The following is a 27,045-nucleotide window of genomic DNA, read 5'->3' on the forward strand; positions in this document are numbered from 1 at the left end:
AGATTGACCGGTAAATCGAGAGCTTCGCCTTCTGGCTCAGCTCCTTCTTCACCACGGTGCAGAGCACGCATCACTGCAGACGCCGCACAGTACCGTCTGTCAATCTCCTGCTCCATTCGTCCCTCACTCGTGAACAAGACCCCGAGATACTTGAACTCCTCCACTTGGGGAAGGATCTCATTCCGACCCAGAAAGAGCATTCCACCCTTTTCCGGCCGAAGACCATGGTCTCAGATTTGGAGGTGCTGATTCTCATCCCAGCCGCTTCACACTCGGTTGCGAACCGCTCCAGTGAGAGCTGAAGGTCACGGCCCGACGACGCCAACAGAACCGCATCGTCCGCAAAAAGCAGAGACCCGATTCTGAGGTCGCCAAACCGGACCCCCTCAACGCCCTGGCTGCGCCTAGAAATTCTCTCCATAAAAATTATGAACAGAATCGGTGACAAAGGGCAGCCCTGACGGAGTCCAACCCTCACAGGAAACATGTCCGACTTACTGCCGGCAATGCGGACCAAACTCTGACACCGGTCATACAGAGACCGAACAGCCCATATCAAGGAGTCCGGCACTCCATACTCCCGGAGCACCCCCCACAAGAGTCCCCGAGGGACACGGTTGAACGCCTTCTCCAAGTCCACAAAACACATGTAGAACTTCCATGCACCCTCCAGGATCCTGCGGAGGGTATAGAGCTGGTCCACTGTTCCACGGCCAGGACGAAAACCACACTGCACCTCCTGAATCCGAGATTCGACTATCCGGCGGATCCTCCTCTCCAGTACCCCTGAAAAGACCTTACCAGGGAGGCTGAGGAGTGTGATCCCCCTATAGTTGGAACACACCCTCCGGTCCCCCTTTTTAAAGAGGGGGACCACCACCCCGATCTGGAGTCCAGAGGCACTGCCCCCGATGTCCACACGATGCTGCAGAGGCGTGTCAACCAAGACAGCCCCACAACATCCAGAGCCTTGAGGAACTCAGGACGGACCTCATCCACCCCGGGGCCTTGCCACCGAGGAGTTTTTTGACCACCTCGGCAACCTCAGCCCCAGAAATGGGAGGCCCCACGTCCGAGCTCCCCAACTCTGCTTCCTCATCGGAAGGCGTGTCGGTAGGATTGAGGAGGCCCTCGAAGTATTCCCCCCACCGACTCACGACGTCCCTAGTTGAAGTCAGCAGAGCCCCGCCCTCACCACACACGGTGTTGACGGTGCACCGCTTTCCCCCCCTGAGCCGCCGGATGGTGGACCAGAAACTCCTCGAGGCCGTCCGGAAATCATTCTCCATGGCTTCCCCGAACTCCACCCAAGCCTGAGTTTTTGCCTCAGCAACCGCCGAGGCTGCGTTCCGCTTGGCCTGTCGGTACCCATCAGCTGCTTCCAGAGTCCCACTGGCCAAAAAGGCCCGATAGGACTCCTTCTTCAGCTTGACAGCTTCCCTCACCACTGGGGTCCACCAGCGGGTTCGGGGATTGCCGCCACGTAGGGGTGGGCGATATGGAAAAAATGTTGTATCACGATTTTTTGCATAAAATCACGATTTCGATTTTTTTATCACGATCTTCCATCCAAAAAAAAAAAAGACCAATTACAGTAGAGTTAAGTCGACATGCTGAACCACAGAAGAGCTAAGGAGTAAAAGAAAGAATTTGGCAGTTAACACATTGTAATTCAACTGTAACCCAATTCAAGATGAAAAATAATGATCTAATTAATGACATCTGACACAGTGAGAGTGAAGCAACCGGAAACAGAAAAACGAACCACTGATGACGACTTGACTCCACCTCATGATGCAATTTAGCAACAGATGAGCAACGCTGCATGTTCATTTACTGCAGCCACAGTCACGCACTGCCATCACCAGAGCGCCCTAAAGGAATACTTTCCAACTGTGTAATGTTTGTCACGGTCGCGGTGCATCCCTTTTCTCTTGCACCGTAGTTAGCTTACGAGCTAGCGGTTTCCTCATCCGACCCGAGAGTGCTGCTGCTGGCCGTGAGTTTCTCCCGTGCGCCGCTATGTGCTGTGGATGGTGCCGCTGCTGCTGTTCCCATTCCTGATGTGGACCAGCAGCAGTGGGTTAGGGTAGAAGAAAACCCCAACCAATTCCAAATTACAGCAGTGGATTTCCTCTTCTTCACCAGCTTGTCGGCTTGGCTTTCAGCCATGGCTGTCCATGCGTTTTCTAAGTTTTTACAAACACAACATGGAGGCGTGTAAGAAAGTGTCACGACGCACAGTTCGCTATTATTGGTCGGTTAGGTTAAGGACGCCCTACGTCTGCCGCATCGGCGGGAACCAGCATTAAAAATAAAAAATCATTGCGCTGATTGGCAAAGGCGATCTATACGGTTTCTCTAATTTGGTAGATCGCCTGCGATTCTCCACTCTTCCTCGCCAGTCACGATTTTATATCGTCAGATCGCGCACCCCTACCGCCACGACAGGTACCGACCACCTTACGGCCACAGCTCCGGTCGGAGCTGTGGCCTTCTTTGCATTATTGTCTCCAGAGGTTCCACAGTCGTCCCCAGAACAGAATCAGCCTTCCTTATCAGGTTGTTGAGTCTTTTTAGGTCCCTGGTTCTGATGCTGCTGCCCCAACAGATGACTGCAGAGTCATCCGAATATTTCTGTAGATGACAGGAGTCTGACTTGTACTGGAAGTCTGAAGTGTACAGAGTGAAAAGGAATGGTGAGAGTACAGTCCCCTGTGGTGCTCCTGTGCTGCTGATCACCTGGTTAGACACACAATTCTTCAGTCTGACAAACTGTGGTCTGTTTGTCAGGTAGTCATTAATCCAGGTAATTGTTGAGGCCTCCACCTGAGTCTTCTGGAGTTTAAGACGAAGCAGATCAGGCTGAATTGTGTTAAATGCACTGGAGAAATCAAAGAACATGATCCTCACAGTGCTGCCTGCTTTGTCCAGATGACAGTGGGTTTGTTGAAGCAGGTGTATGATAGCGTCTTCAACTCCAACTCCATGGCGATAAGCAAACTGCAGGGGGTCCTGATATGTGCTGGTTTGCTTACACAGGTGGGTCAACAGGAGTCTCTCCAGGACCTTCATGATGTGGGATGTCAGGGCAACAGGTCTGTAGTCATTGATGACTGAAGGGTGAGTTTTCTTTGGTACCGGAACCAGACAGGATGTCTTCCACAACAGTGGTACCTTCTCTTGGGTCAAGCTAAGGTTGAAACGGTGTTGCAGAATCCCACAGAGCTGCTCTGCACAGGCCTTCAGGACTCGGGGGGCTGACACCATCTGGACCTGCAGCCTTGTTCCGGTTCAGTCTCTCCAACTGCCTCTTCACCTGACTTCTAAAAACAGAAAAGTGGTAGGGGGAGGCAAAGGGGACAGCAGCATCTCCTGATTTGGTTGAAGACAAACTAGTGGAAGCAGAAGAATCCATGACTGAGGTGGAGGTGGAGATGTTACAGGAAAGCTGTGGGTCAGAGGAGGGTGGGATGTCTCTTTGGCTGGGAACAGGAGGGGAGGATGGTGAGCTTGTTCCTGAACTGAACCTGTTGAAGAATGTGTTCAGCTCATTTGCTCTGTCCAGACTTCCATCCATCCGATCCTCCCTCTGCTTGAGGCCTGTGATCTTCTTCATTCCTGACCACACATCTCTGATATTGTTCCTCTGCAGTTTACTCTCAAGCTTCTTTCTATACACCTCCTTGCTCTCTCTGATCTTGACTTTGAGCTGCTTCTGTATACTCCTCAGTAACTCCCTGTCTCGCTCCCTAAAGGCTCTTTTTTTCTTGTTCAATAGTTCCTTTAGCTCACTGGTGATCCAGGGTTTGTTATTAGGGAAGCATCTCACTGTTCTGGTGGGGATGGTGTTGTCCACACAGAAGTTTATATAGTCAGTCACACACTCAGTTATGGCATTAATGTCCTCTCCATGTGGCTTACAAAGAGAAATCCAATCGGTTGCATCAAAACAACCCTGTAAGGCTACTTCAGCTTCCTGTGACCACTTTCTAACAGTCCTTTTTGTGACAGGTAGTCTCTGGACAAGGGGTTTATATGCTGAACAGAGAAAAACAAGGTTGTGATCTGATTTACCCAGGGAAGGTCTTGATTTGGAAATGTATGAATCCTTGACATTTGTGTAAAACAAATCCAATGTCTTGTTTTCTCTGGTAGAGCAGCTGACAAACTGTTGAAAAGTTGGCAGTGTAGCAGAGAGTGAGGCATGATTAAAATCACCAGATATTGCCACAAAAGAATTGGGGTGTTGTGTCTGTATCTTAGCAACAACGGAACTGATGACATCACATGCAGTGTCGGCAACAGCTGAGGGTGGAATGTAAACAGCCACCAAAATAACACTGGTGAACTCTCTTGGCAAATAATATGGACGAAAACTTACTGCCAATAGTTCAATGTCAGGACTGCAGAGACGACTCTTCACAGTAACATGTCCTGGGTGACACCATCTGTTGTTGACAAGCACTGCCAATCCACCCCCTTTCCTTTTCCTGCTACTCTTTAAATCTCGATCTGCTCGTACAGTCAGGAAGCCCGGCAGAGAGACGCTGGAGTTGGGGATATGATCCTGCAGCCATGTCTCAGTAAAACACATAATGCTACATTCCCGATATTCTTGCTGAGTCCTTGTCAAGGCTAGAAGTTCATCCAACTTGTTAGCTAACGATCTTACATTGCCCATGATGACGGATGGCAGAGATGGTTTGAACTTCTTCTTTCTTTCTCTCCTCTTTGCTCCTGCTCTGCATCCACGACGCCTCCTTTTCAATTCCAGTGGGATTTCTGGCTTCAGTTGTCGAATTATTTCTGCTTTTCCAATGTTAATCAGCTGCTCCCTGTTGTAAACCACCCTGTTGCTATGGTTATGCATCATAGCAAAAGAGCAAAATATACAAAAGTATTGGGAAAAATCAATCCAGCTGCACAGCATCCAAGGCAGGAAGGAACAGTTGTCCAAAAGAAAAAAAAAAAAAAAAAATGCAATTTCTTCCAAGAAAAAACAGGAATGAAATTTAGAAAAAAAAAGAAAATCTCAATGTGAGGTACAGAGCTACTCCAACATGCTGCCACCCTCAGCGGCGCATTCTAGAACACCTCCCCTGGGACCTTGTTGAAGCTCTGCCGGAGGTGGGAGTTGAAACTCCTCCTTACAGGGGATTCCGCCAGCCGTTCCCAACAGACCCTCACAATACGTTTGGGCCTGCCAGGTCTGACCGGCTTCCTCCCCCACCAGCGGAGCCAACTCACCACCAGGTGGTGATCAGTTGACAGCTCCGCCCCTCTCTTCACCTGAGTGTCCAGGACATACGGCCGCAAGTCCGACGATACGACCACAAAGTCGATCATCGAGCTGCGGCCTAGGGTGTCCTGGTGCCAAGTGCACATATGGACACCCTTATGCCTGAACATGGTGTTCGTTATGGACAGTCCGTGACTAGCACAGAAGTCCAACAACAAAACACCACTCTGATTCAGATCGGGGGGGCCTCCAGGTCTCACTGTCATTGCCCACGTGAACATTGAAGTCCCCCAGCAGGACGAGGGAGTCTCCCGGAGGAGCACTCTCCAGTGCCTCCTCCAGGGACTCCAAAAAGGGTGGGTACTCTGAACTGCTGTTCGGTGCATAAGCACAAACAACAGTCAGGACCTGTCCCCCCACCCTAAGGCGGAGGGAGGCTACCCTCTCGTCTACCGGGGTAAACCCCAATGTACAGGCGCACAGCCAGGGGGCAATAAGTATGCCCACACCTGCTCTACGCCTCTCACCGCGGGCAACTCCAGAGTGGAAGAGAGTCCAACCCCTCTCGAGGAGGCTGGATCCGGAGCCCAAGCCATGCGTCGAGGTGAGTCCTACTATATCTAGCCGGAACCGCTCAGCCTCGCGCACCAGCTCAGGCTCCTTCCCCAGCAGAGAGGTCACGTTCCACGTCCCAAGAGCCAGCTTCAATAGCCGAGGATCAGACCGCCAAGGTCTCTGCCTTCGGCTGCCGCCCAGCTCACACTGCACCCGACCCCCATGGCCCCTCCCACGGGTGGTGAGCCCGTCAGAAGTATTCTGAAATTGATATAGTTTTCTTTTTGCAAATTGCCTAAACTTTGAAAAACCGTACCTCTCCAAATAGCTCCTTTTATGGCTCCCAGTCATGTTTCAAGACATTCATCCAGCTATTTCCATGTTTTTGCCACTTCCTTTTCCAGCCTTTTGTGGCCCCTGTCCCAACCATTTAGAGTGGTTTTGCTGCCATCATGGTTTTTGATGTTTTATTGTGATAACGCTTGAAATTTGAATATGATTACATTCTGTTTTATAATGTAATTTTACAGTGTCCAAACTTTTTTTGAAATTAGAGTAATGCTTTTGAAAATTATAATCATAAGCTTTGTCCAAGTTCATCTTTCTTTTCTCAGTAGCACCCTTGAAAGATGTCCATGTCTAATTTTCCAGTAAATGTAAATATAAATGTAATGATTTCATAAGGAGGATGAAGTCAGTCTTCAATAGTTTGTTTGTCACTTTATTAAGGTTAGTTTACAGGCTGGAAAACGGAGAGGAGAAGGTGACTGAATTATACGGTTTAGTTACAGAACCTCAACTTAAACTGGAAATCAGTGGCGAGTGACGAAACACCAGAGGTGGAAGAGCAGAATCTTCCAGGTTGCGAACATGGACCTCTGGGAGAAGAGATATTGGTTGATATGACAGTAGGTTTTCCAAAAGAGATGACTGTCCAAGTGATGAGTACTGACCGATAAGCAGCAAGACCGGCCTTTGATAAGACTTGCTTTTGACAGTGGCGGTGGCAGTGAAGATTGTGAAGGTTTTGAGACCAGATCCAGAGGATTGGAAAAAAAGTTTCAGTGCAATCTGTTGGTGTCCTTGGCTAGGAAATTGTTTTTGAATTGGCTCTATATGAACGAATTGGATTATTTTATGAATGATTTTGATTACAATTAATTGAATTCCAATTGGCTTGAATTGGACTTTATTATCTAAGTGCCTTGAGATGACATTTGTTGTATTTGGCGCTATATAAATAAAAATGAATTGAATTGAACTGGAACTGTGGTAGCGGCAGAAAAGAACAACAGTGCGATAGCTTTAGCTTCTGTACCACATAGTTGAGCAAATGATCAAGTGATGAGATAAGAGGAAATTGAAGCTTTTACCAGCCACAGATGAGAAGACTGCCAGCCACCACGCCCACAGGAAAGCAGAAAACCATGATGTCATGTCTGCTAGTTTGGTTCGGTTTGAAGTTCCTGGTTAGTCTTTAGTTTTTGCCGCGTTTTCCTCAGTTTCTCTTGCCCTGCCATCAGCTTCCCTCCATCACCTGTGTTTCTCCCCTCAGCTGTACTCCATCACCTGTGTTTCTCCCCTCAGCTTTACTCCATCACCTGTGTTTCTCCCCTCAGCTGTACTCCATCACCTGTGTTTCTCCCCTCAGCTGTACTCCATCACCTGTGTTTCTCCTCTCAGCTGTACTCCATCACCTGTGTTTCTCCTCTCAGCTGTACTCCATCACCTGTGTTTCTCCTCTCAGCTGTACTCCATCACCTGTGTTTCTCCCCTCAGCTGTACTCCATCACCTGTGTTTCTCCTCTCAGCTGTACTCCATCACCTGTGTTTCTCCTGTCAGCTGTACCTCCATCACCTGTGTTTCTCCCCTCAGCTGTACTCCATCACCTGTGTTTCTCCCCTCAGCTGTACTCCATCACCTGTGTTTCTCCCCTCAGCTGTACTCCATCACCTGTGTTTCTCCCCTCAGCTGTACTCCATCACCTGTGTTTCTCCTCTCAGCTGTACTCCATCACCTGTGTTTCTCCTCTCAGCTGTACTCCATCACCTGTGTTTCTCCCCTCAGCTGTACTCCATCACCTGTGTTTCTCCCCTCAGCTGTACTCCATCACCTGTGTTTCTCCCCTCAGCTTTACTCCATCACCTGTGTTTCTCCCCTCAGCTGTACTCCATCACCTGTGTTTCTCCCCTCAGCTGTACTCCATCACCTGTGTTTCTCCCCTCAGCTGTACTCCATCACCTGTGTTTCTCCTCTCAGCTGTACTCCATCACCTGTGTTTCTCCCATCAGCTGTACTCCATCACCTGTGTTTCTCCCATCAGCTGTACTCCATCACCTGTGTTTCTCCTCTCAGCTGCACTCCATCACCTGTGTTTCTCCTCTCAGCTGCACTCCATCACCTGTGTTTCTCCTCTCAGCTGCACTCCATCACCTGTGTTTCTCCCATCAGCTGTACTCCATCACCTGTGTTTCTCCTCTCAGCTGTACTCCATCACCTGTGTTTCTCCCCTCAGCTGTACTCCATCACCTGTGTTTCTCCCCTCAGCTTTACTCCATCACCTGTGTTTCTCCCCTCAGCTGTACTCCATCACCTGTGTTTCTCCCCTCAGCTGTACTCCATCACCTGTGTTTCTCCTCTCAGCTGCACTCCATCACCTGTGTTTCTCCCATCAGCTGCACTCCATCACCTGTGTTTCTCCTCTCAGCTGTACTCCATCACCTGTGTTTCTCCTCTCAGCTGTACTCCATCACCTGTGTTTCTCCTCTCAGCTGTACTCCATCACCTGTGTTTCTCCCCTCAGCTGTACTCCATCACCTGTGTTTCTCCCCTCAGCTGTACTCCATCACCTGTGTTTCTCCCCTCAGCTGTACTCCATCAACTGTGTTTCTCCTCTCAGCTGTACTCCATCACCTGTGTTTCTCCCCTCAGCTGTACTCCATCACCTGTGTTTCTCCTCTCAGCTGTACTCCATCACCTGTGTTTCTCCTCTCAGCTGTACTCCATCACCTGTGTTTCTCCTCTCAGCTGTACTCCATCACCTGTGTTTCTCCCCTCAGCTGTACTCCATCAACTGTGTTTCTCCTCTCAGCTGTACTCCATCACCTGTGTTTCTCCCCTCAGCTGTACTCCATCACCTGTGTTTCTCCCATCAGCTGTACTCCATCACCTGTGTTTCTCCCCTCAGCTGTACTCCATCACCTGTGTTTCTCCTCTCAGCTGTACTCCATCACCTGTGTTTCTCCTCTCAGCTGTACTCCATCACCTGTGTTTCTCCCCTCAGCTGTACTCCATCACCTGTGTTTCTCCTCTCAGCTGTACTCCATCACCTGTGTTTCTCCTCTCAGCTGCACTCCATCACCTGTGTTTCTCCCCTCAGCTGTACTCCATCACCTGTGTTTCTCCCCTCAGTTTTTCTTTGAAACATCTGCATGCGGGTCCTCCTTCACCACGCCAACACAACCCAACGTGACAACCACATACAAAATTAACAACATTACCATAGACCCTCGCACTCTTTATGTCTTAAGTTGTCTTTAGATATGATTTGCACTTAGACGGAAGAGTACCAAACTATCAGTACATATAACCAAGCTAAAAACACACACACACAGGTCTCTTAAAGTCAGGATTCAGGAATATAAAATAGCAAGTGCTGCAGCAATAAGTGTCCTGCAGAATCATTTCTGTACAGTGCCTAGTAATCAAAGTGCTTATGTCACTAAATCACTAACAAAGTTTACCATTATTCAGTTTCAACTATCTAGTGTAATTCATAGCGGGTTTAAAAACAAAAATTGCCACACAGATGTGGCTTTTTACAGGTTCTTATCGCTCTTATAAAAAAATCATGTGGTTGGATAAAAACTTCTTTCAGTCTCTATAAGCTTTTTTTTTTTTTTTCTTATAGCCTACCATATGAGTGACATCCAATGAAAAGTTACCATAAGTGAAGCTTAAGCCACAAACATGAAATGAACTTAATCCCATCATGCACGGCAGGATTTTCCAGCACCTGTAGGCCAAACGAGCCGCAGTCCTGAACTCGAGTTCAAATGATTTATAACTCTTTTTATATCATGTAGGCGGGGTTTCCTGTCAAGCATGAGGAAGTTATTGTCATTTCTCAGTGACACGTTCAACTGGTCCAGCCTAAAGCAGCAGTTTCTGTTCAAGCCATTCTTTGCGCTCCATTCTCTCTGCCTGTCGGAAAAGTGGAGTCGATCAGTTGAGCTGATGCGCGCAGAGGCTGCAAGTGAGCGCAATTCATCATGGTTCCACATGGCTGAGTGTCTGCGGGGTGCCTGTCCATGTCTGGAATCACTGTGGCAAAGAGTTTTCAAAGACGAAAAGACAGGTGATGATGATGGAGGAGAAAGACACAGCGACGGTGGGGACAGACCACCGAGCCCCCTGCCTTCTCAGGGGGGGCTGTCAGAGAGCGCCATCTACACTGCGCTCTGGTCTTTTGAAGCCCGTCACGAGGACGAGTTGTCCTTTAAGGAGGGGGATCTGTTTAGGGTCGTCTGTCGCAGCGGAGACTGGTGGACGGCACAAAGAATCAACAAGAATGGCCGAGTTTTAGATACCGGGATCATACCTAATAACTACTTGGCGAGGGCTGAGTCTCTTCAAATGGAGCCGTGAGTAACGCGTTTTATCCCATACTCTCACGCACCGACTGATAAGTGGACTATGGGGCTGTAAAGATTATAGATGTACATTAACTCATGAGACAGTTGGGAAGTGTTGAAACTAATGTAGATACAAGCTCCTCAGTAACAAAAAAACATTTGATATTCGAGTCCCCAGGAACCAGCCAGTGTTGTCATTTATGAGCTCACACAAAAGTAGACCAGCAGACACCTGAGTATACATACAGCAGTTTAATAGTAGCCTACACACACACTACCCTCTTACCCTGGTAGTATAGCATAATAATTGTTTCAAATAGCTTATTTAAGACATCAATTTAGCCTAAATTTTGCTGAATTAAACTAAGTGTGTTTTACCTTTTCTCTGCCTCCAGCTGCAACTACAGAGATTAGTCTGTCAACCTATCAAGTTGGTATCAAACGAGTGCATTTTTCTTTGTCAAATGATGTTAAAATTTATATCAGAGCCAATGCCGGTTTGGCAATGGTATTATCCGGGACCTATCCCGGCCCAAACCATCGACCTGGGCTGCTTGGCCCATGGGGAAAATAGTTGTAACTAATTTTTGTCACTTATCTTATTCTTGCATTAATATCAATTCAACTGTAGTCTGCATAAATTCACCATTGCAGCGCAGCCGCCTGTTGCATCACAGCAGATTAAATAGGTTCTACCATGTAAGGGAATTCTCTCCTCCCAAATGTTTCAGATGGTTTTGGCCCATGGCTCGTCTTTTAAATAACAATGGCGCGAAACAGAGCGCGTCAGTGATGGAGGGTAGAAAGAGGCCAGGTGGAACAGAAAGGGCTAAGCTAAAAAAAAGACAGGTGGCAGCCAAATTGACAGATATCTTCTCAAGACAAGCTGGTAGGTTACTGAGAGATATGGATAATAGGCCCGGTTGTGAATTTGATCAAATAGGCTATAACGTGGCGAACGTTTGCAATGTCTACTCAACTGTCATCTGACAGCTTTTGTTGTTAAATATGTAAAATCTCACAATTTATAGGATTTAGAAGTGTATTCCTATATTCAAAGAAGAACCGAACACTTTCTTTACATTCCAGTTCTGATGAATAATTGCTTAACGCTTTATCACGCTTTATCTCCTCATCAACTGTAGTCTGCATTCCCACAGGCGCGCACATGTGGTTACTAACGCAATATTAAATAGGGGCGATCACATTTGTTGTTTGATATTTGTTATTAAATGCATCTCAAACGTGCAATTAAAATAAATATAATTATTTAGAAGGGCTGTATGCAAATATTGTACATGGTTCGCGTGCGCAGGGACAGGGGCAGTATGGCAGGGCAGGGGCAGCGCGAGCACGTTGGGGTGTTTAGTTGCCTTTTTTAATTACTGGAGAGTCTGCACGCGCGTTCTATCCGCGGGAATCAGCATCATGTTTCATGTTCAAGCCTTCCCCTCCCATTTATTATAATGTGAGCTGAGCCCGCTCACGCCCGTGCAGGGAATAGACTGTTCTATTTTCAAGTTGCAATGAGCACTTATCCGGACACCGCGCGGGCACGACGCTTTGATGTGAAAGGAAGAATCTGTTTTCTTGTTGATTTCTATCCATTTCGGACTGAACACGGATGCAGACACGTTCACGTCCCGTGCTTGCTGTGTGTAAACGAACCGAACACTTGCTTTACATTCCAGTTTTCCATATCGTGCATATCCACAGAGGCGCGCACACTGTGGTTATCAACTCACTATTAAATATATTTTTTTATTGTTATCGATTGTTTTCTAGCATCAGATCAGCAGACCACTTCCAGTGCTACTGATGATCCCAAGGAGGGCACGACTACTGAAGGGCCAGGTAGAGGAAGATACTGTAGTTAGTCAAGATAGACATTTGTGATGTAAAATATTGGCATAGAGAAGAAAACCATAAGGTGGTAGGGTGGTAGACTAAATCATGCAAATCATTTAACACAACCACAATTAAATAAATAAATTAATTAATTAATCAGTGAATGAAAGGATAAATAAAGTGTGTCATGTTTTCCAGCAACATAGACAACTCTTAATGAACATTTTCTGTAGCCTCAGAGGATCAGGTGCAGTCTGAAGGAGAATGCACTCCTTATCAGAGTGGCCTGAATTTGAATTAAATTCCCGGACTGAGAAAATGGCCCACCTGATCAGAGCTTCCCTTCTCATGTTTATTTTATTACATATAGATGCAAAGTTGAGTGCGTCTGTGCCTGGTAAAAGTGTCCATACGTGTACCAGCCCTCATGCAAACTCACATGCAAACACTACTTCAGTTTTACCACTTCTTGTTTTGACATTGTCTTTCACCATTTATTACTTAAACAGAATGGGAAGTATGCAAAGTCTGGTTTTTTCCAAATGTCAACAGGTGCCAGTGAGCAATAATTACAAAGCCCATTGTTTAAGAATACATATTTCAATGGAAAAATTGCTCAGCAGAAAATCTCAAAAACTTTAAAAAAAAAAAAGACAATATTTTTGATTTAATAAATAAATTGTTCTTTCATTTAATTCATTCATTTCAGGAGCTGTTGCAGCAGGCTGACACAACTGCAGCACTGTTCCAGAGCACAATTATCTTCTATTTTTACTGGATCCGGGCATTTTGGAATGAAATAATATCTCTAATTCTAATATAGGCCTCTGCATCAATGATACCTTCATGCATATGCAAGTGATTCATGTCATGGAGAGTGATCATGAATCATAAATGCTTGCTTTTCACCTTTTACTGATAACAGCCTGATGATCTTTCTTAATTTTTGGCACATAGATATCGAGGTCTATTTTATTTCAAAAGCAAATTGAAATATGTATTCATCTGACCACAGAATGCATTTTATTCTGTCTTTCTGATCATCTGCTTGTTCCCAGAAAACGTTTTACTGTTTCTGTGCAGAGTTGATATATGGCTTTCTCCTTATGTAATAGTGTTGCAGGTTGTGTGTTGGCAGATTGTGTTCAGTGACAATGGTTTTTCAGGGTCCTTCAAAGGGGCTATATTGATCATGTATTGATTTACGTGCTGAAATTTCCACAAACTCTGCTGAAGTTCTTATTATTTTGTACTGAGAAAATTTGTTTTTGAGCAGGTCAATGATTCTCTTACAGAGACTCCCTCAAAGTAGTGAGCCATTGTTGCTTGGAAAGTCAAAGGGCCTATTTATACTTCCACTGAGAAATCTGCATTACTTTCAGCCCCTGCAGAGTGTCAGTTCAGTGTCAGTCCCCAGTTACACTCTTCGGCTCTTACCGGGGGATTCCAAGGCATTTCCAGGCCGAAGGGACATGTAGTCTCTATTGCAGGTTCTGGTTCTGCCCCGGGGGCTCCTCCCAATCGGACACGTCCAAAAAAAACCTCCAAAGGGAGGTGACAAGAATGCATCTTAACTAAATGCCCAAAGCACTCCAGCGCACTCCTTTCTATTCTCATTCTTTTGGTCAACATCTAGATCTCATGATGAGAGTTGAAACAAAGATGGACCAGTAAATTTAAAGCCTTACCTTCTGGCTCAGCTCTCTCTTCACCACAACAGAACTGCGCAGCACTCTCATTACTGCTGATGAAGCTCCAATCCGTCTGTCCATCTCTCGCTACAAATTGCTATCACTCATGAACAGGGGCGAGGCTAGGGTATTTTTAGTGGTGCCAAGGCACCACCGTGAGATAGCTCGGCACCCCCTGGCTCAGCACATTTTTTAAATATTATTTTATGCAAAAACACATTTTTTTTCCTCAAGGATGCATTATTTTAGTGACCATTTTATTTATTTTCTAGCATTTGTTTTAACTCTTTACTCCCAAAATAAATGTTGAGTTATCTTCAATATTTGTCTCAGGCTCCCTGTTATCCTTGTCAAGCCACAGTCTTTTGAAATGAAGAGGTCAAAATTGAATGTTGTAGGGGAAAACACTACTCAAAGCAAAACTAATACGGCTCCAAAATTTATAAATGTACTAGTTCACCTCAATTAGTGAGAAATAATGTGCCTCTGTGAGCACTGGGGGCTGGGCACCCCTAAAGACCAGATCCTAAAATCGCCCCTGCTCATGAATAAGATCGCGATACTTAAACTCCTCTTGAGGTAAGGATTTACCCTCAACCCAGAGAGAGCATTCCACCTTTTTCTGGTTGAGAAACATGGCCTCGGATTTGGAATAGCTGACTTTCATCCCGGCCGCTTTCCACTCACTTACACACTGTTTCAGTGCGTGCTGAAGGTCATGGCTTGAAGAAGACAACACAACCAAATCATCTGCAAAAAGCAGAGATGCGACCGTGAGGTTTTCCGAAACCAGACACCCGCCTCTCCCCGGCTATGCCTCAAGATCCTGTCCATAAAAATCATAAACAGGCTTGGTGACAAAAGGCAGTCTTCACGGAGTCGAACATGCACAGCAAACGAGTTTAACCTCATGCCGAGAAGGTGGAAGCAGCTCTTGCTCTGGTTGTACAGGGAGCAAATAGTCTGCAAAAGTGACTCCCATACTCCCACAGCAACCCCAACTGAATCCCTCTGGAGACACGATTATAAGTCTTCTCAAAGTCCACAAAACACATGTAGACTGAATGGTTAAACTCCCACAAAACACAACTCCCCTCAGTAACTGTGTAAAGGTAAAGACCTCATCCACTGTTCCATGACCTGGGTGAACACCCCCCCACTCCTCCTGAATCTGAGGCACCCTGGAGTAAACTTTCCCCGGGAGGCTCAGTAGTCCGTCCCCACCCCCCTTACCTATGTAGCAATGGAAATGTATGCCATGCTGTCTAATAATGTTACCTAATGGAAGCATGTATAAAGTGAAAAGAATCGGTCCAAGCACAGAACCCTGAGGAACTCCATGACTTACTCTGGTGTGTGAGGAAGATTCTTCATTTACAAGAACGAACTGAAATCTATCAGATAAATATGACTTAAACCAGCCTAATGCAGTTCCTTTAATCCCAATAACATGTTCAAGTCTCTGTAATAAGATACTGTGATCGATTGTATCAAATGCAGCACTGAGATCCAACAGGACAAGCACAGACACAAGTCCGCTATCAGAGGCTAAGAGGAGATCCTTGGTAACTTTCATCTGTTTCTGTGCTGTGATGCACTCTGAATCCTAACTGAAACTCTTCAGATTATTTCTGTGTAAATTATCTCAGAATATTGATTTTCTGTCATGTCTATTTTTTACAAATGCTTTGAAGGTGGTTGACATGTTTTGATAGCAGAGGTAATATAAAATCACACCAAACAATCAATTCCCAGTGCACAGCTACAATTTCAGGATATGTATTAATCCATTTCAGAATTTTTTATTTTTTTTTAATATTACAATGAGAAATGACATTTGTTCTAATTTTTTGTCCCAATACAGATGGTATTATGGAATAATGAGTCGCTTCGAGGCCCAAAGTCATTTGATAGGACCAGGAAATGAGGAGGGAGCTTTTCTCATCCGACAGAGTGAAAAAGACAACATAGGATATGTTCTTTCAGGCAAGACAAAATAGCACAAGAGGTTTATCAATAAAGAGGATGTAGTTCCATTTCAATTCACAAACAATTCAGAATTGATTTCATAAATTTACAGAGGGGAAATGTGTAAAATGTAAGCTGTATAAGACTAGAATGTAATTTTAGGTATGAGAAGACTTCCATATAACAAGGTGCCCAATCAGCATGCAAGAGGCTTCAAAATTAATTTCAAATTAATTTAAAAAAACAATTCCTTTTCAAAGCTGACAGGTTCCAAAACTAGAGTGCTAATCTAGGTGCAAGATTCTGTAAAGTTCATATTGATAATTCTTCTGACGTTACCAGTTTATAACCTCCTACCCAAAACCCAACACAGCCATAGTCTGACACATAGCAAATATACCAAATAGTTATTCATACCATTTGCTGTTTATTTAGTCATTAAACTGCCAGGAAAAAAAAAAAAAAAAAAAAAGAGTTCACTGTACTTTTCTCATTCTCAATTTAAAGCATGCTTCTATTAGAGTTACTTAGCATTCTGACTGGGTATTCCAATCAAATCTAGAAAAATCCATCAGGTTATTTATGTTATACAAATGACTTGGAGGTAAAAATGTAAGTAACAACACTTTGTAGTACAGGATAATTAAATAACTAGTTTGCCATTTTTTATTTTAGCCACTTCTGCTTTTTTCTAACAATGTTTTAATCTGTCTACAGTGAGGGCAAGCAATCGAGTGCTGCATTTTAAAATCCACCAACAGGACGAGAGTGCTTTTCATATAGAACGCACTAACCGGTTCAACTCTCTAACTGACATGGTAGAACACTACTACACCCACAGCCTCAGCAACGCAGGCCTATTGAGGATCCCTTGCAAGAAGGTAAGACACGATATGCTGGTAATCTTTTATTTGTTTGTTCTTTATATGTTTGTTAGATGTTTTAACATCTAACTGGAGAAAATAAAATTTACTTTTGTAGCTCAAGTTTTAGTGGTGAAACTAATTTACTATTTGTGTCAGCATTGTCAAGGTTGGGGTGGTGAAGGTAGGACACGGATGCAGACTTTTTCAAAAGGAAAACTGGATTTATTATACAAAAACAAACAAAGTTCAAACGAAAGGCACGGCTAAGCCGGATTCAAAAAATCCACTGTGACCAAATAAACAAAGAACTAGGCATGGGATTGAATAAATACTTAACTTCAAGAACGACGACTATCATGGGAAGCACAGGTAGGTAAGTAGACAGACAGGTCAGGTAAGTGTGGAAAACAAAGATCTGGCGACAAGACAGGGGAGACTGGAAACTAAATAGGGACTGAGTGATTAGTGACTGGGTGCAGCTGGAGGGGAATGAACAGGTGCAGTGAATGAACTAATGAACTGAGTGCAGGGAAACTAAAAGATGGCAAAACTAAAAACTAAACATGGACTAAAAAACAAAACGTGACCTAAAACATAAAACTTGAAACATAAGTTCCATGGCGTGACAAGCATCCACTTCAGCATCTATATCAACTAAACTCACATGTCCTCGTGTAAATTGTTCTTTGATATTTTTTCATGCCTTGGCCATTCCTTCTTTTCATGCTTGTCCTCAAGACATCTTTTTCTAAATATTCTTCTGATTGAATTTTAAGGGAATTTCTTAAGGATACAGAAACCCTTCTTCACTTTTTCTCCAATGACAGAAACACTCAATCATAAAAATTGCCAGAAAGCTTAGAAAATTAAACTATCATAATGTCCTCAAGCATATTTGTGTGTGTTACATTTTATGTCTCATAGAAGTTTGTCCGTGTGTTCCCTCCATCAGAAAAAGCCCATCATCCAAGATTTAAATCATTTTACAGTGGATGAGTGGGAACTCCCAAAAGAGGAGTTCACCTTGGAGGAGAAGCTGGGCAGTGGTAACTTTGCTGATGTCTTCAAGGGACGCTGGAGGAACCACATTAATGTCGCCATCAAGATCCTGAAAAATGGTATTTTATCATGATTTCATAGATTATGAGGAGCCTTTGTCAAACAAGAGATACAATACACCAAGCAAAATATACAATATACCCAGATCTCTTTCAGCTCATATTCTGTTTTCAGCTACTGGTGTTGTCAGAAATATCTTGGTGGGTGGCTCTACCTGTCAAACAAAAATGATTTAGCCTATATGTAAAACTGCTCAGTGATAAACTGAGTGTGTCGGCTTGTCCTGGTGCAATGCAGAAAACTTTGACAAGCGTATAATAACAGATGAGTGCTTCGTGCATCTTCACCATTTATCCTCTTTTTGACCTGATATGTATGAAATGATAGATATCAGACGGGTTGACAAGATCTTCAAAGTATTCTTTCCACTATTGGATTGTATCCCCAGTAATTGTTAGCAGCACTGTGTTCCTGCTGTAGACCGTGTTGGCAAAGCGCCGCTTCCCCTTTCTGAGACGTCTGACAGTTTGACAGAATCTCTTTGAAGCCGACCGAAAGTAAGTTCTGTTGGAGATGGGAGTTGAAGATCTCCTGGACTGGGGCCCCTGCCAAACATTTCCAACATGCCCTCACTAAACGCTTGGGTGCACCGAGCCTGTCCAGCATCCTCCCCTGTCACCTGATCCAACTCACCAGAAAAGTGGTTACCAGTTGACCCAAGTGTCCAAGAAATATGGTCACAGGTCTGATGATATGATTAAAAAATCAATCATCAATCTGTGATCTAAGGTGTCCTGATGTCAGCTGCACTCTGCAATATGCTCGAACATGGTGTTTGTTTTGGACAAACTAGCACAGAAGTCAAACAAAGATACGCCACTCAGGTCCAGATCATGCAGGCTTTTCCTCCAATCACACCCCTCCAGTGTGAGCACTGTCACCCAGTAAGATAATGGAGTCCCCAGGAGGCACACTTTTAGTACCAAACCTAGTGATTTCAAGAAGGCCTGGTACTCCAAACTGTTATTAGGCACATAAACGCAAAAAACAGGCAGAGCTCTTTCCCTCGCCCGAAAGCACCGGTTGACCACCCACTCGTCCACCAGGCAAAGCTCCAACATTTGAGAGCACAAAAAGGCTCTATAAGCCTCTCATGTGAGGCAACTTCTGAATGGAACAAAGTCCAGCCTCTCTCCAGGAGATTGGTTCCAGAACCTCAGCTGTACGTCGAGGTGAGCCTGACTATGTCCTGCACAAGCCTGGATATTTCCCACCAGCAAAGTTTCAGCAGCCTGGAATAGGACCACCAAGGCCTCTGCCTTTGACTGCTACCCAGTCCTGAAAGCACTTCATCCTTACTGCGCTTCTTGCAGATGGTGGGTCCACAGGAGGGTGGTCCCATGTACCTCCTTCGGGCTGTGTCCAGCTGGACCCCAAGGTCTGACCATCAGGCACTCATTGACAAGCGTCTCCCTTAGGCCTGGCTCCAGTTAGGCCCCAGTCCCCGGGTTAGGGGACTGGGGACTATGATTTTACATCATAAGACTTTTTGAATCGCTTTCTCTGGCCCTTCACCTGGGACTAATTGGTCTTGGGAGACTCTACCAAGAGCAAGCTTCAAGCCTCCTTGATAACATAGCTATTGGGATCCCCTGGGCACTCCAGGGACCCTCCTGACCCTCCACGACACTAAGGTGGGGACTCATGGAGGGGAATAAGAAAAAGCTACAAAGAAATAGCTAAATCAATACAACAATTATTAAGGCAAAAGCTATTAAAAGGTAACAAATGCAATAACAAAAGCAATAAAGAAGTATGAAAAGAAAAAGCATTGTTAAAGAATTGTATCAAGAATTATACATAATGAATAAAATAAAAATCAATAATTAGGAAATTATTTACCCTTATATTTCCACATTTTCTAACTTTGATATTTATTATTTTTTGTCTTTATATCGTCTAATTAATTTTCTAATCTTTCAGAGTTTTTTTTTTTTTCATACCATAATTTCAGTTTTACATTTGACATCAACATTTGCAATACACAAATTATTATTATTTTTTTCTTATTGGCAGGGGTAAAGTCAGTCCTTTATAGCAGGAAACCAAAGCTTACACTCTTAAAGTGTTTAAATGTCATGCTCCTAGGTTAGGTTTAGTGGACAGGTTTAACTTTCTTTAACTTTCTTTCTAACTTTTTTTTTAAGTACCTCACGTCTTAGTCGTCAACATTATTGTTAGACAGTATTCTGTTGATTAGAGATATCATATAGGAATATGCAGTTTGGGAAAATACCTGCGCAGTTTCACTTTCCCTAATATTAATTCATGAGTACTAAGAAGTGCAGTGGTTTGCTGTGATCCATCTGAATCATGATGAGGACACACATGGAAGGTATTTGTTTTAATGGTTACTTGCCAGCACACACCAAATCTAATCAAACTGAAATACTGTAGATGTTATTTGGATGGTTTTCCTTTTTAAAACATCACAAGCATTTCAAGCTGTCAAGCTACAAAACATAATAACAAAGCATTTTGCTTTAATGCTTCTGAGTGTTATGAATACTGATAGTGTGGTTTTGGTTCCATTTACTTTCTCATCTTTCTAACCAAGCTACCATCTTAACAGTGGTCCTCTGTTTATGTGTCTTTCTTCCTTCCTTACTGGATTTATTTCATTTTTAAATGTAATGTATTTGTAGTGGCCATTTGTCCATAAAAAACAAATTAAACTTAAACCAAACAAAATCAAAAGACCACTGATGCACCATGGGGATGTGGTTTAACGCAGGCAAAAGAAGATGAATGTCCAAAAATGAATTCTTGCGTTTTTCTGATTATTTATTTCCAAACAATAAAACAAACAAAAGAACAAAGAAAACCTACTGCTCTCTCCCTTTCCCTGGTAAAAACCATTGGCCCACCCTGGTGCATACTGGTACTCCAGGTGCCAACCTACATAATAGCCTCAGGTGCCCAGTGTGACCCAATTAGCAAAATATTCTAAACAAATAACTAACAAAGAATATTAGCAAAAAAAATCTAATCTAAATAAATCAAATAAAGTTACTCATAATTAGCAAATTAAATTTACAACTAGAACCAAAAAAACAAAAACTTACTCTACAAATAGCTCCTACATTATTTATGTAAATGTATTCATTTATTTATCCCCATCCTGTTGCAAGCAACATACAGCAACATTCCCATCATATGTCCCTACACCATGCTTGCAGCCAGGTTGTAACTGGCTTTACCTTTATGATAACAAATAAGAATGATGTTAAAACAAACAGACATTGTGTGAAAACACTTTCTAGAAATACTTTCAAATTAAGCTATTGACTTATGAATGCACTATATAAAAACTCTTTTGTCTCCATTTTTATCTTTTCTAACTTTGACTTATTTTGTAAGCAGCACAATTAATCTTTCTTTACTGCTAAAAGTTATTCTTTAAGAATGTCAGGTTTGCTGAATAGTCAAAATTTTAGTGCTGTTTCCTCCTCTTGCTTCCGTTACTGTATCTCTGTTCCTCTTTAATGTCTTTTCCTCATTTTCTTATCTAATATCCTCTGGTTAAACTGTCTCTCTGTCACCAGACTCTGAGATGAACCACCGTGAGTTTTACAGGGAAGTTCAGATCCTGAAGAGTCTCCGCCATCGTCACCTCATCTCTCTTTTTGCTGTTTGCACTGCATCAACACCTTACTATATCATCACTGAGCTAATGGCTAAAGGCAGCCTGCTTAGCTTCCTCAGAGGTAAACCTCCATGTTCTTTCAGGAAAAAAATATGGGTTGATTAAATGTATTGGTTTATTCCAGGCTAAAAAAAAACTCGCACACACAAAAAAACAGTGATTTCTAAACTTACTTTGACTTTTATTTCTTTGCAGATGAACTCGCAGATATTTCGTGTTCAGTCTTATTTTTGCATTGCATGCAACACGTTCCCAAAATAAAGTTTGGACAGTAGCTTTCACAACTTTGTAATGTTGCCATTCCTTCTCACAGTACTTAAGACTTTCTGGCATTGTGGATACCAAGCAGTGGGGCTTTTCATGTCCAAATTAACTTTCATGGTTTATGAATGAACATCAAATCAATGTACCCTCCCTTCTTGGAATTCCAGGGTGGTGTTGAAGTACTTCCACCAGGGCCTTCTCACAAATGGGGTCATGAGAGTTTGACCATCCAGTCTACATCGGTTTTCTTGACTTGGAAAGAGCTTAGGACTGTGTCCCCAGAGGGACTGTGAGCAGAGAGCTGCTGGAGTATGGGGTACTAGAGTCGCTTTTGTGGCTGTTCAGTTCATGTACAACAAAAGCAAAAGCTTTGTCCCTATTCTTTGCACAAAGTCAAACTTGTTGGACTCCTTGTCACTGACCCTGTTTGTGGAGTTCATGGACAGTATCTCAAGATGTTGTCAGGGAGTGGAGTAGTAATGTGGGCACTGCTCCGGTCTGCTGTGCTAAAGCAGCAGCTGAGCCAAATGACTTTGACAAATGACAAATCTTTGTTCTAACCCTAACATATGGTCTGGAGATTTGGGTAGTGACCAAAACAATGAGATTGTAGATTGTAAGCAACTGATATGAGTTTCCTTTGGCGAGTGGCTGGGTTCAGCCTTAGTGATAGGTTGAGAAGCTTGCATATCCGGCAACAGCAGATCTGCTACTCCTCTGCATCGAAAGGAGTCAACTGAGGTGGTTCCGGTGATTGATTAGGATGTCTTCTGGTCACTCCCTTTGTAGACATGTCCAATTAGAAGGAGACCCTGGGACCCAGAACTCGCTGGAGAGATTATTTATTCCTTTTGGCCTTTGAACGTCTCAGGATCCCTTACAAGAAGCTGGGGAGTGTTGCTGGGGACAGGGATGTCTGGGTTTCCCTCCTGGGCCCGTTGCCCCCATGACCGGACCTTATATAAGGAATATAATGGATAATGGAAGGAATAATAAGGAAGATAATGGATGATTGGATGGATCCTGATTAAAATCAAAACTTGAATTTATGTGAATGTGTATATGTGTATATGTGTATGTGTGTGTATGTATGTGTATGTGTATATATATATATATATATATATATATATATATATATATATAAATAGTAGAAAAATGCTAGAAAAAGTGTGGTAAAACAGTTTCATTTAATAAAAGTTTGTTCATAGATTGAGCTTTGATAAAATTTTGTCTCTGTTATTTTAAAAATTGCACTTTTTAAAACTTTTGGAACTATTTCGTTTATGTCCTTTATCAAACTGTGTTCTGTCTTATTTTGAGACCTTATTGTTTTCTTTGTGTTCTCTGTGTCAGGGCCAGAAGGACAGCATCAAGACATGGCTTCGCTCATTGACATGGGTGCCCAGGTGGCTGATGGGATGTCATACTTGGAGGAGCAGAATAGCATTCACAGAGATCTGGCAGCTCGAAATGTACTGGTGGGAGAAGACTACATCTGTAAGGTGGCTGACTTTGGACTGGCCAGAATAATCAAGGCATGTAGGAAGTGAGGTTTCATTGTCTTCTTTGCAGTCAAATCAAGTTTGCCGTTTTTAAAATGATTAATTTTTCATTAAGGAGCCATTCTACATCACAGAGGATAAAAAGATGCCATTCAAGTGGAGTGCTCCCGAGGCTATCAGCCATGGAAAGTTCTCCAACAAGTCAGACGTCTGGTCTTTTGGTGTTCTGCTCTATGAAATTATCACCTTTGGAGGTCTTCCTTATCCAGGTTAGTTTAGAGATGTGGTTTTTGGTTTGGGAGCTTTAAAAATGTAATTTCTCAGCACTTTTAGTCCACCATATGTGGCAAAAACTACTTATTGGTTGCTGAACACCTTTCAGACTTCAGTACCTTCAGTTGTTCATCACAACAAACCAATTGAGTATCATTATTATAGGGGCACAAAACTGAGAATGGATTTAATTTCTTTACTCTTTACAACACCATCTCTGTGTTTGGTCTGTAGGCAGGCCAGTCCAGCACCGAGGCTCCTCTACCACCACACGATGCTGTTTATGCTGTTGTAATAGCATTCATGCTATTACAACAGCATAAACATGAATGGTTTAGCGTTGTATTGCTGAAATATGCAAGGCCTTGCCTAACAAATACATAATTTCGATGGAGACATATGTTATGTAAAACCTGTATGTGTTTTTTAGTGCCAATCAGTTCAATCAATCAATCAATCAATCAATTGTATTTATAAAGCACATTTTAAATAAACGCAAAGGTTACCAAAGTGCTGTACATACAAAATAAACACAATAAAAACATCATAAAACAAAACTGTGCACATAAAATAAACAACCTAGACGGTGGTAAAAGCCAAAGAAAAGAGGTGAGTTTTAAGACGACTTTTAAAACAGGACAAGGAAGGGGCCTGCCTAATGTGCAGCGGCAGCTCATTCCAGAGCCTAGGCTCTAATGCACCCCCAAAGATGCAGGCTTTTGAACTGAATGCAGATTACAAGCCAGAGGTTCCTTCTCCTCTTTAATCCGGAAAATTTAGTTTCCAAAGAGATTTTCAAATTTTGATTTTTTCTAATCGCAGAAAAGGATTCCACTTTGCCTCAGTCTATTTATTTACATTTTAGGATCTTTGTTGTAGTTATCACTAAGAAACTGGATCATACAGTAATTTAAACAATAAAGCGCTTTAAACAAATTTCCTGTGAAAGTGAAGCATTTTAGCGAAGATAAACAATAGACAAAGCTAGACAAAAGTATGTTCTCTATCCATCCACAAACATACAAGCAGGTTTGTGAAAGTAGTTAGTTAACCACCACTGGAACACATGCTGGCACAATTATTATTAGAAAGCCAACAGGTGTGTCTGCAGATATTCTAGTGAAAACAAATGTTTAACCATTATTCACCACTTCTGCATTTTTTCTTTCCTTTGCACATCTCTCTCCACCTCCTCCTTTCCCTCAGCTTTTAGTAACCAAGAGGTGTACCAGCAAGTTTTAGAAGGATACAGGATGCCTGCACCACCCAAATGCCCCAAATTTCTCTATCAAATCATGCTGAAATGTTGGTGCAACGAGCCAGCTGACAGGCCGGATTTCAAGTCCCTCAAAGTCCAGCTGAACAGCAGCTTTTATGAGCTGGAGTGAAAGCACGTCGACTTTCTGCTGTACATACTCAACGTCACAGAGGGGCAACAGAGATGTGATGCTGAGCAGGGATTGTGGGAGCTTATCATTGAGGATTCCTTTTCCAAAGAAAATAGTTTCCACCAGGTTATTTTAGTCAGATCAAGATTTTCATAAACTTTTTTGTCTTTAAATTTGAGAGCCTATCATGTTCTGGAACTTCCATTCATGCCAAACCATGTGCTTTGTCTCAGTTAGTAGGTCTATTTTTCTCTGTTGACTGGAAACAGCAGTTGATGAATCTTGATCTAACGACATTCTTTGCATGTGAAGTGTGTCTTGGGTGTCAAATTAAATAGAAATTTTCATATTGTGTACTTTACAAAACCAGAGTTACTAAATGTTTCTAAGTAGTCTCTAAAATACACAAAAAAAGTTGCCTTTACCAGTGTCAAAGTGAAGATCAAATGTTATCGAAATTAGTCTTCCTAGATGTGTTTTAAAGCATGATTTTGAAGATCAAATGTCGTCACAGCAATGAACACATGCTGTTTAAAAATTAAACTCCTTTTGTATATTAGTTATACAAAATGGAGTAATTCTTCAGCTTTCTCTCTGCAGTGTTTATATTTGGCCAGCAAGAGGCAGCACCGTCTCACTATCTGATCTGTTTTTTTTTCTGAAAAAAGATTCCTTTTAGCTACAAGGGCTTAGGAATGTTTCTCCAGTCACCAAAAAATGCTGGGTTATCTTTTATAATGTCACGGTTATTCTGAATTTTCATATTTTTCCTGTATGTTTCTGTCTCCTTGTTCTGGTTCAGCGCCACATGTTGTGATCCTTTGAAACTAAACAATCTGTATCTGCTAGTAAGACATTTTTTGCCCCTGTGCAAGAATTAAAACATTTTTTTTTCATATCTGGAATAACATTGTTACAGTCAGTAACTTGGTGCACATTTGTATTTTCCCCATTCTCCAGGTCTATTGAGCATCAGAACATACTTGATTCAATTTTGTAAATTAAAGTGTAGCTCTCTTTCCTAAGAAAGTCATCAACTCTGCACACCCCTTTTTTTTCTTCTCCCTCAGCCAGACTTTTTTCACTGGTCTTATTTCTTTCACTGTGAGCACCTCACACACACAAACTCACACAGGATTGTACTGCAGTTCTTTTTGGGCTATTACTCAGACTTCTTTTCACTCTGTCCAAACTGAATCCCAAACCAAGACTCGAAGCCATGACCATAACAATCTCCCGCCGAACCCAACCCCAGGGCTTTAAAAACTAAATGCATAAGGACCAGGGCTCAGTCAGGACTATTTGTCCAAGTAAAGAATGTCTGTACATTTACATGCACATTTAAGTCAACCTACAGTTGTAGCTTGGCTTGGCTTGGCTTGGCTTGGCTTGGCTATTAGACTCTTCTCCCCATCTGACCATACAACCCAGAGAGGGAAATTGATTAGTTGATCGAAGTATGTCCAAATCTGCTATGATAAGTGGTGCAGGATGGCTACTCTAACAACTGAGCTACAGACAGTTTCCTGAGTTAGTTGTAAATATTCCTAATTGTAAATTTTCCCAAAAACTTAAATCATCACCTAGATTTATGGTTCTTAAATTTTTATATCACTGAACCACAGATACAAATTTTAAAAGTTAGGACTATTGACATTTTTGCCCCATGAACCAAAACATTTATTGTTAACTCAATTTTATGGTAGAGCTATCACCAGAGAGAACAGAATGAGTTTGACTCCTTAAAAGTAAGCTGTTTTTATTGGTTAAACAATTTGTGATAATTCTAATAAATCTAATCGTGATAACAAATGGACTAGGTACAAGTAACTTGAGAATCTTCAATGACTTTTGGTGTTCCTACACCACATTGTAATAACCACTGACTAAACTGATCACATAAATAATCTTTTGAAACTTTAAATTGAAGTCAAGATCAGAAAGTCTGGTCTGAACAAATAAGGTACAACAGGGAGGACAGTCACTATGTAAGTTCCCCACAACTACAGAGTCTAAAATGTGCTTAATTGAAGATTGTGTCCAATGTA

At 42.9% G+C, this 27,045-nt stretch overlaps 1 protein-coding gene across 1 annotated transcript; it reads left to right on the plus strand.

Annotated features, from left to right (window-relative positions):
* Positions 1-10,007: 10,007 nt before the first annotated feature.
* Positions 10,008-25,965, plus strand: ptk6b (PTK6 protein tyrosine kinase 6b). The gene is made up of 8 exons (XM_075475360.1): positions 10,008-10,441; positions 15,836-15,957; positions 16,657-16,820; positions 17,758-17,923; positions 21,470-21,631; positions 23,188-23,369; positions 23,452-23,605; positions 24,816-25,965. The coding sequence occupies exons 1-8, from the start codon at positions 10,035-10,037 to the stop codon at positions 24,995-24,997; spliced, it is 1,539 nt and encodes a 512-aa protein (XP_075331475.1). The 5' UTR covers positions 10,008-10,034; the 3' UTR covers positions 24,998-25,965.
* Positions 25,966-27,045: the final 1,080 nt, after the last annotated feature.

Source organism: Odontesthes bonariensis, chromosome 10 (assembly GCF_027942865.1).
Source record: "Odontesthes bonariensis isolate fOdoBon6 chromosome 10, fOdoBon6.hap1, whole genome shotgun sequence".
Taxonomy (NCBI): domain Eukaryota; kingdom Metazoa; phylum Chordata; class Actinopteri; order Atheriniformes; family Atherinopsidae; genus Odontesthes; species Odontesthes bonariensis.